The following is a 9,081-nucleotide window of genomic DNA, read 5'->3' on the forward strand; positions in this document are numbered from 1 at the left end:
AAAAAAAAAAGATAGAAATATTATGTTACATGCCTAAAGGATTAACAAGCATTTAGAATTTTTATATTTATCGTCATTGTTTTGACAAATCAAATAAAAATATTGCATGAGTTTGTCATACACTTTATTAGTAGATTTATATAGAACCCAATTATTTTCTTCTTTTCAAGGTTTGACACCTCTAGACACAATCATAAACTTCAAAACTCTAGTGACTAGAATGTAAATAGAGAAAAACCAGGGTGACAAAAATTCAAACTTTCAACTTTCAACTTTCAACTGTGGAAATTGGAATAATGGAGCGAGTGGTGGATAGGACAAGCACAAGTTTGTGGTGGTGAATGTAATATGGCTAATCGGCTATGGCTTCCGCCTTGTCGTGTCATTTTCTCATCAGCGAAACTCTTCCGCCATCGCAACTGCTCTCAATTCTTCACCTTACAGGTACTATTTCATGTCTAATTCCTCTCGAATTGCAATCGACATAATGTTTTTATCCATTTTTCTTCCTTCAATCTCTTCATCTGCAATCGTAAGCTACATTCATTCCTATTGCGTGAATGCACTCCATGCTGTTTAAAATGGTCAGTTTAGAAAAGCGTGTGCATCGTAGCTGTTTGTTTTGACCTAAAATGTATTCCGATTTTAGGGCTCTCGCAGAAGATTTTCTCAAGGTAAATCAAGTTGAATCTGAAGGAAGAAGGAATTGGGGATTACGTCTATGAATACATTTCAATAGAGTGCTAGCAAATAGGTTTGTCTTCCCATGAATTCTCACTGCTTTGTGAATTCGTGAATCAAGAAACTTCTCTACCAAATAAACAGAACAAATTGTTATAAAAGCGAGAGGCAATTAGGCAAACGCAGTAACTTATTGTTTCGTTGCCACTTGTTACAGTTTATGCACATCAAAAGTGGAATTGTGAAGGGTATCCAAGTTAGAACTATTCAAAATGTCATGGTCTATACATTCTGCACTACATAAACATCGAATCATCTTAACTTGTGCAAAATTCAAAAATGGGAAAACAGAATTCAAGAATCCTTCGACTTTTCCCTCTTCTCTTCTACATACAAGTTCCATATTGAAGAATAATAGGAAATTGCCATTGATTCAGTATCATTATCATCATCCGCTCCAATGTATTATGAGTAATGGAGATGAAGAAGAGTTGTCTGATGAAGATGAGGAGCTTTGTCCAGTTGAATGCGTGAGAGAAATCAAGAAAGATGAGGAATTACTCTCAGTTTTAGAAAAAGCAAAAGAAGCTAATTCATTAGTTGTGGTTGATTTCTATCGAACTTCATGTGGTAGTTGCAAATATATAGAACAAGGATTCGCAAAATTGTGCAGAGGGTTGGGTGATGAAGAGGCCCCTGTTATCTTCTTAAAACATAATGTGAGTTCTGTTTTTTTTTTTTTTTTTTTTTTTTTTTTTTTTTTTTTTTTTTCAAAAATGAATTATGTTTAAAAAAGTGATTACATTTACATGATTTGAATTCATGATGCAGGTGATTGATGAATACGATGAACAATCAGATATAGCAGAAAGACTTCGAATTAAGGTATAAGAAGTGTGAGGTATTTCCTATTTTTTTAATTAAACATCATTTTTATTTATATTTATAGTTTGTAATAAATATACAGGCAGTGCCTCTGTTTCATTTTTATAAAAATGGAATATTATTGGAAGCTTTTGCAACGAGAGATAAGGAGCGGATTAAAGGGGCTATAGAGAAATACACAGCACCTGCTTCTTCTACTCCTGCTGCTGCTGCTCAAAATTCGTAAACCATAACATATTATCATTAATTAATTTATTTTGGTCGTTTTATATATTCTTATTTTCTGGAAGATGTGGTCTACAAAGATAAGAATGAAAATTCGAATTAATGATTGTATAAAGGAATAAAATCATGTTATGTCTATGAGGAAAGGTAAAGTATCAACAGTTTTTCGATTTTGTTGCAAACTGTAATACGATAAATATCTGTATCCCTTTTTATGCTTTTTATCTATCTAATTATTTTACAAATGGATTGCTTATTTTTATAAATAAAATTGAAAAAAAAATGAGTGGCCTCTTTGCCCAAAACATGGCAAACACAAATGAAGACCAACAAAACCACAAATGTCATATGTAGCTAGATGCACTAGACACAATATCGTCCAAACAAATACAAATCAAACTCGTCACAGCCATGCTTTATTGAGATGCATTAGACCCAAATTTGTGTTCAAAAGAAAGTCTTGTATGTCTTAGCAACAAAACAAGAATTAAGCAATCCATTTGTGAAATAATTAGTGTGATTGAGATATAAACCGCATGTGTGATGGAGATCACCAGAAGTTTAGATGAGCTTCACTAGAGGTGTAAACGGGCCGAGTCGAGCCGAATACTACCAAGCTCGAAGCTTGGCTCGACTAAAATACTCGAACTCGAAACTCGGCTCGAACTCGACTCGAGCCTTGATTTTAAGCTCGAGTTTGGGCTCGTGAAATACTCGACAGTCTCGAGCTCGGCTCGGCTCGACTAATATTTAAAAAAAACAAAATCACTAAATTGATTAAGAAATGTTAAACATTCCACATGTAAATGTCCAAACTACAAAAAAAAAAAACCACTATTAATAACCTAATATCAATATAACATCAACAATATATGTCATAAATGAATAATTATAGATAAATGACATATTTTATAAATGAACAATTATAAAGAAATGACACATATGTAAATTACACTAAGCTCGACTAAGCTCGCGAGCCTTACGAGCTGAGTATTTTTGTACTCGAGCTCGACTCGATAAGGTACTAGAGTAGCTCGAGCTCGAGCTCGGCTCGATTAAGGTCGAGTCGATTTCAAGTATTTTCCGAATCAGTTTCGAGTTTCTCGCGAGTTGGCTTGTCTCACTTACACCCCTACAGCTCACCATAGCTCACGCAAAAAAATTAAAAAAATGAATTAAAAAGAAAAAGAAATGGCCTGAGCGGATTACCCCCACAACCTAGCTCACCATAGTTCACCATGTTTCTCTCTCCTTTTTCAATTTTATATTTCATTTATTTTATAAAAAATTAGATGTGATATTATTTTTAAAAATAAATGAAATATATTAAAATACATAAAATAAAATTATCTACAAAATGAGTCTAATGTTGATATATTTTCTGATAATTTTATAAAAATAAAATAAAAGATTGGGTTGGGTTGCTAATGTGAGTAAAAGTTCATGGTTAGTTAGGTTGTGTATATAGAAGATAGAGAAAACACTTTTTTTAAAAATATTTGAGTTGGGTTGGGTTGCCAATGCAGGTAGTCTAAAAACAGGAGCAACTATCTCTGTCATTCAGATTCTTAGTTTTAAGTCTAAGAAAAACAATGATGAGCAAGGGCTTTTGTGTATTTCTGTTGTTGTGTGTATGTATTGTGTTAATGGTGAAAGATGATGAAAATGGAGTTAGGATGGTTGTTCGTTATAAAGTAAAACCCTAAAAACAAATCAAATCTCTCTCTCTCTCTCTCTCTCTCTCTCTATATATATATATATATATATATATATATATATATATATATATATATATCTTCCTATTCTAATAAAAGAATAGTTTTATTCTCCTTTTGACATGTGTCATCTTATTAAATCTTTTAATTAATGCATGTTTTATTCTTCTTTTGTCATGTGTCACCATATTATGTCTACTAATTAATATTTGTCACATGTCAACCTATTGATTATTATTTTAAATTTTAAATTTTCCATTCTATCTATATTAAATTAATAGCATTAAAATAAAATTAATACAAATTATAAAGTGATATAATTTCACATATTTATTTAAAATCAATAATTATAGTTTTATATAACTAAAAAACTCCTAATTAATAATTTATTTAAAATAATTGATTAATAACTTTGAATTTTCACTAAAAAAACTTAATTAATTTTGTAATCGTGGTTCCCACGGGTTATAAACTACTATATATATATATATATATATATATATATATATATATATATATATATATATATATATATATATATATATATATATATATATATATATGTGTGTGTGTGTGTGTGTGTGTGTTGTGCAAGGTTGTCAAGATCGAAATCCTATCTAGAATCGTTTTTGGGTTTGCAAGATCGGGATCGAGATCCTAAGATCCCACAAAATAGAATATAATTTATAATATTTAATCATGAAAAATATTTCAAACATTTAGTTTTTCGTTCAAAAGTTATAAAAACTTCAAAATATTAGTCATAAGTCACAATAAAAAATGATAAATAGAGATTGGTAAAGAGTAAAAGACATAAAGTGGTAAAAAAATCTCATTTGAAAAAAAAAATTAAAGGACGATAGGATCGGATCGGATCTTGATCCTACTTGCGATCCTACCCCAAATACGATATGTTTACGATCCGGATCGTTTTTCATACTTAGGATCGTAGGATCGTACGATCCTACGATCAGGAATCTAAATTTTGTACTAAGGTTATATTGTATAAGGTTTTGAATCTACCATAATGATTTGCAAATCTTCTTCCCTACGCTTCCTAATAGTAATACTATGTTTTTACATAAATTTAGTTTGACATTATTATAAATTATTTTCTTAATAACTTTCATAAATCTATGGTACTTACTTACCAATTATCATGCCTTTTCTTTTAAATTCAAATAAATAAATTATTACGAATAACGCTAACAATAAAACATCAATTTAAAAACAGAAGTCGCGAAACTAATTCATGTACACAAAAAAAAATTATGATTATAATTATTAATTTATAATTTATGATTTATGATTTATTAACCGGAACCCCTGGCCCATAAATTAAACGGCAGCGATCACTGAACGAACCCACCAGTCGCGACACCACCTCCTTGAAGAACATGGATGCTACCTATATAAAAATAAACAAAATATTCTTTTAACTTAATACATTATTTAATTACATTTATTTTTTTTCATTAAAATATAATAAAAGATTTTTTTTTAAAAGACGAAAAATTACTTACCTGTGAATATAATGGTGATTGAAACTTAAAATCTACAACAAAATGAAGGTTGCAAGTCCCTGGAACAGGTCCTGGATTGAACTCCCAAATGTTTATTAAATGGTGGAAAACACTACTTTTTGATGCAGTTGTCTGTAAAAAAAAACATAACAAAACAAAAGAGTTTTGGTTATGTGAAAAAAGAAAAGAAAAAAATTGTGTAAAATAAGTTATAAAGGTGATTTTATGACCTTGATTAATTTGGGTTTGATTAATTCGACATGAGAGACATAGCTTTCAACAAGAAACTTAAAACCAATTTCCAGCTCAGCATCAATAGATCCATCAGAATGACGTTTCACTATGTCTGATCTTCTACACCATGGAAGAAAATCTTGATACATGTCAACAGCAGCAACAACTGCATACATTTGCTCTGGGGAATATCTAACAAAAACAATAAAAAAAAAAAAAAAATCTTTCCAACTACACCATTGTAGGAGATAAGAAATAGGAAAAGGGTGAATAACTGAATATGATTGTTAAGTTATTACCCCATAATACAAGTCTCTTCATGAACTTTTGATAAACCACTTTTATTCCCTTCATCTCCATCACCAATGCCAAGAAATCCTCTCCTTTGAATACTCCTATTAAAATGTGAAAAAGGCAATACTACTTCATGATCATGAATACTAACAATTGATTGACATGTTTCAACTCTTGAAATGCTTCTGAAGCATCGATTTTCTACTTTGGAATTGTTCCTTAAGCATCTGATTAACTGTCTACCTCCGTTATTGCACTTAAACATCTGCCCAATGGCCTTTGAAGTTGAGACCAGCGATGCCATTGGAACAGATATGAAACTGAAAAGAAACATGTAATTCACATCAGAATGAAACCCTTGTTTGTTTCTAGGGCTACATCAATGGTCGTAGAAATTGACTTCATATTATTAACATAATCGATTAATCTCGTGAGAAACCAAACGAATGAATATCTTAGCATCATAAAACAGGTTTTAGTTACGATGTGGAATGAATGATTAGGGAAACTGAAAGAAATTGCGTACCTTTGAGATCGAACTTGATAAACAGAAATCAACGTAAGAAATAAGATTTTGGGAAATTGAATTTGAATTTCGTTATGTAACCGTAGAAGAGAGGTTGTGCGGGTTTTGAGGGGGTTAGCGTGGTTGAGATTCAGAAGATGAAGCCATGGAAGATTGAATGAATGATCGAAGAGGTTTTGGGAATGGAAGGAAAAACAGGGTATCCGTCTAATTTACGAGTGGAACAATTTTTTTGAATTTGAAGTGTTAACCCATAATCATTACCAGCCCGATACATCGTAAATGAACTTATGAAAGCGATTGGGCGGGATAGAATGCCCTAGAATGCCCTATTTGGCTATTTCCCTGAATTGAACCCAAATCTAAACCCACATTTAACTTTTTTTTTTTTTTTTAATAGACTATTAATTTTTGTTATTTTTGTTTTACTGTACAGAGTAATTTATTTATCTTTTAAAAGAATAACAAAAATTATGGTGTTAAATAGACCCTACAAATCAAACTCAAGGGTTTATACTTTATAATCCATATAGGTGCTAATAATTTATACTAATTGACTCTCACTAATGATCATTGAGTTCATATACTTGAGTAACCATTCCAAACCCTCAAATATTTATATTATTGTTATATATGATCATCACATGCGTCCAAATGCTTTCCTAAAGCCCTAAAATCATTTTGTAACATTATTGGGGAAGTAATTCAACAGACAATACTATCCATTTATCTGTGTAATTTACAAGGCATAAAAATCTAATAGAGAATACAAAATCAAAGTGGAATAACTTTCCAAATATATTGAGAAAATATCTTGGTGAGTTTCCCAAAATATCACATATCATACATGCAATAGAGAGTGCTATGTGTCAGCCATAGTCTTTCCATTATGCCATGAGCCATATCACGGTCTTACCATTGTGTCACGAGTCGTACCATGGTTTTTCCTTGCCAAGTCGGGGTGTAACACCAAAAATTTTCAAAACAAAATTTTCATTTAAAATCGTTTATCTCTTAAACACTTTTCCTAAAAATCTCATTTTTGTTTAAATTACAATACATGACTCTTTATTCAATCAATTAATAATCTAGGATCCTCAAAACAAAACGCTTCCTCTGGTGTGTACAATCGAGCCGGTGCCGTCCCATGATCTTGAGAAAACCTGAAACATATAACACAAAACACTGTAAGCACGAAGCTTAGTGAGTTCCCCAAAATACCACACATAACACATATTAACAACTCAAGGCTATAACTCTGTGGGCCCTTGGGCCCTAACTCTGTGAACCCTCTAGTCCTAGCTCTGTGGACCTTCCGGTCCTAACTCTGATATACACACAACATAAATCACATAGAAATAATACAGTGCAACATATCACGTAGATAACATATAAGATACTCTATCACATAACTCTGGTTACCTACTCAAGGTAAAGTATAGTGAGAAGACTCACATGGCACGAAGACTCATCCTATAAGCACGCTACTGCTAAACACCGACCTCTAACTCTGCGTCAAATCCCGAAATTGCCACAATTAGACACTAGGATCAACCTCTCACTTATTAGGTCCAAAGGTAGACCACCTACTAGCCCACTAATGCCCTAAACCCATTGGGCCCGCCAAGGCTCTATGATAAATGGGCCCACACACGGCCTAAAATCCAAACAAAAAGGTGAACCCAACCCGAGGGCCCCCAAGCACAAATATACTCTTCCTTAGTCCAAGTCTCTATTGCATGAAGTCCAAACACCAGGCCCAACTCCTAAAGCCCAACACAAAGCTTAGCCCAAAAACCCCCAGAAGGAGTTACGCGAGGCGTACCCCCCTTTGGTACGCTCAGCGTACCCAAACGCGCTTGGATCTGATCGGGCCTCAAACTACTTACGTTGCGCGTTCCTAGACTTACGCCCAGCGTAAGTCCCAGACTTACAATTTCTCTGATTTCAGTCTGAATTGGTTAAGACAAAAGCTCAAAACTCAGATCTGGACATTCCCCAGTCTCCCAAACCATAAAGTCGCGACCTTCAGGCCTTTGCATGACTGAAAAGGTTATAACTCACTTCAACCTTTTATCCCCTTTTATCATTAAGACCAAACTCATGCATGACTCCATAACCATGACCAAGATTGGATTTTTATAGCTCTACAACACACATATCACTGAAATGGGACAGATCTAGGTCCATGGAGTCCCTTTTGCTCATAAAGTCTCCACCTTTGGGACTTAAACCCTAGAAATGGACCGTGAAGCATAAAACAAGAAGGGAAAGGAAAGCTAGGAGCTTTTTACCTCAGAAAGAAGCTCCAACCCATGTAGAACTCAGATCTACTCTTGTTCTCCAACTTCAAGCTCTTCCAATGGCCTTCTTTTCACCTTCTTCACCTTGAAATGGCACCATCAATCTTACAAACACACACACCCCAGCCTACTACGGGTTTTCTTTTCTCTTAGGGTTCTCTCTCTGAAGCATGGTGGCTGGGGAAATGCCCTTAACATCCCTTTTATAGTGCACAAGCTAGAATTAGGGTTTTGAGTATGGGCTCACTACGCCCAGCGTAGTTCAAGGTACGCCCAGCGTACCGCGTATACTCCGCGTCCAACTTAAGCGCATGAGTACGCGCAGCGTACTCCTTTGTACGCCCAACGTACTCATTTGTGAAAATTCTCATTTAAGGGTCAAATTTGACAACTAGAAGAAGAAGGGTTAAATAAATATACTCCAAATTCCCGGGTGTTACACGAGGGCCAATACCTTGGGTCTTTCAGGCAAGTGCCAGGAGCCACCTCTTGGTCTTCCATGAAAGCATCACAAAGACATCTAGCATATAATTCTACAACTAACTATCTACTTAACTACTAGGGTCTAAACCCTAGTCTTGCATACAGATTTTCCAGTACCCACCTCCAAGTCTTTCATACAAATGCCAAAAGGCCACCCTTTGGTCTTCTAATAATACATAAGCCAATGGGCCGACATTGGTGCCTTCGACCCA

The 9,081-nt window shown here is 33.8% G+C and overlaps 2 protein-coding genes across 2 annotated transcripts; one reads left to right on the top strand and one right to left on the bottom strand.

Annotated features, from left to right (window-relative positions):
* The first annotated feature begins 287 nt into the window (after positions 1-287).
* Positions 288-2,036, top strand: LOC145096895 (Thioredoxin superfamily protein). Its single transcript, XM_079034278.1, has 5 exons — positions 288-444; positions 650-754; positions 899-1,400; positions 1,513-1,566; positions 1,649-2,036. The coding sequence occupies exons 3-5, from the start codon at positions 954-956 to the stop codon at positions 1,790-1,792; spliced, it is 645 nt and encodes a 214-aa protein (XP_078890404.1). The 5' UTR covers positions 288-444; positions 650-754; positions 899-953; the 3' UTR covers positions 1,793-2,036.
* Positions 2,037-4,712: 2,676 nt separating this feature from the next.
* LOC145100573 (uncharacterized) lies at positions 4,713-6,410 on the bottom strand. Its single transcript, XM_079037789.1, has 5 exons — positions 6,084-6,410; positions 5,563-5,877; positions 5,260-5,455; positions 5,030-5,161; positions 4,713-4,914 (listed from the first exon to the last, which is right to left on the bottom strand). The coding sequence occupies exons 2-5, from the start codon at positions 5,859-5,861 to the stop codon at positions 4,810-4,812; spliced, it is 732 nt and encodes a 243-aa protein (XP_078893915.1). The 5' UTR covers positions 5,862-5,877; positions 6,084-6,410; the 3' UTR covers positions 4,713-4,809.
* Between the last annotated feature and the right edge of the window lie 2,671 nt (positions 6,411-9,081).

The sequence above is a fragment of the Lactuca serriola genome, chromosome 4 (genome assembly GCF_051521515.1).
Source record: "Lactuca serriola cultivar US96UC23 chromosome 4, Lser_US96UC23_V15, whole genome shotgun sequence".
NCBI classification, from domain to species: Eukaryota; Viridiplantae; Streptophyta; class Magnoliopsida; order Asterales; family Asteraceae; genus Lactuca; species Lactuca serriola.

What these genes read in the sequence shown, in the direction of transcription:
- LOC145096895 (XM_079034278.1), top strand. Translation starts at nt 954, where the DNA reads ATGTCATGGTCTATACATTCTGCACTACATAAACATCGAATCATCTTA. An exon ending in TTATCTTCTTAAAACATAAT is followed by an intron (nt 1,401 to 1,512) that starts GTGAGTTCTGTT and finishes TTCATGATGCAG; the next exon opens with GTGATTGATGAATACGATGA. An exon ending in CAGAAAGACTTCGAATTAAG is followed by an intron (nt 1,567 to 1,648) that starts GTATAAGAAGTG and finishes ATAAATATACAG; the next exon opens with GCAGTGCCTCTGTTTCATTT.
- LOC145100573 (XM_079037789.1), bottom strand. Translation starts at nt 5,861, where the DNA reads ATGGCATCGCTGGTCTCAACTTCAAAGGCCATTGGGCAGATGTTTAAG. An exon ending in TCAAACCCAAATTAATCAAG is followed by an intron (nt 5,162 to 5,259) that starts GTCATAAAATCA and finishes TTTTTTTTACAG; the next exon opens with ACAACTGCATCAAAAAGTAG. An exon ending in AATCACCATTATATTCACAG is followed by an intron (nt 4,915 to 5,029) that starts GTAAGTAATTTT and finishes ATTTTTATATAG; the next exon opens with GTAGCATCCATGTTCTTCAA.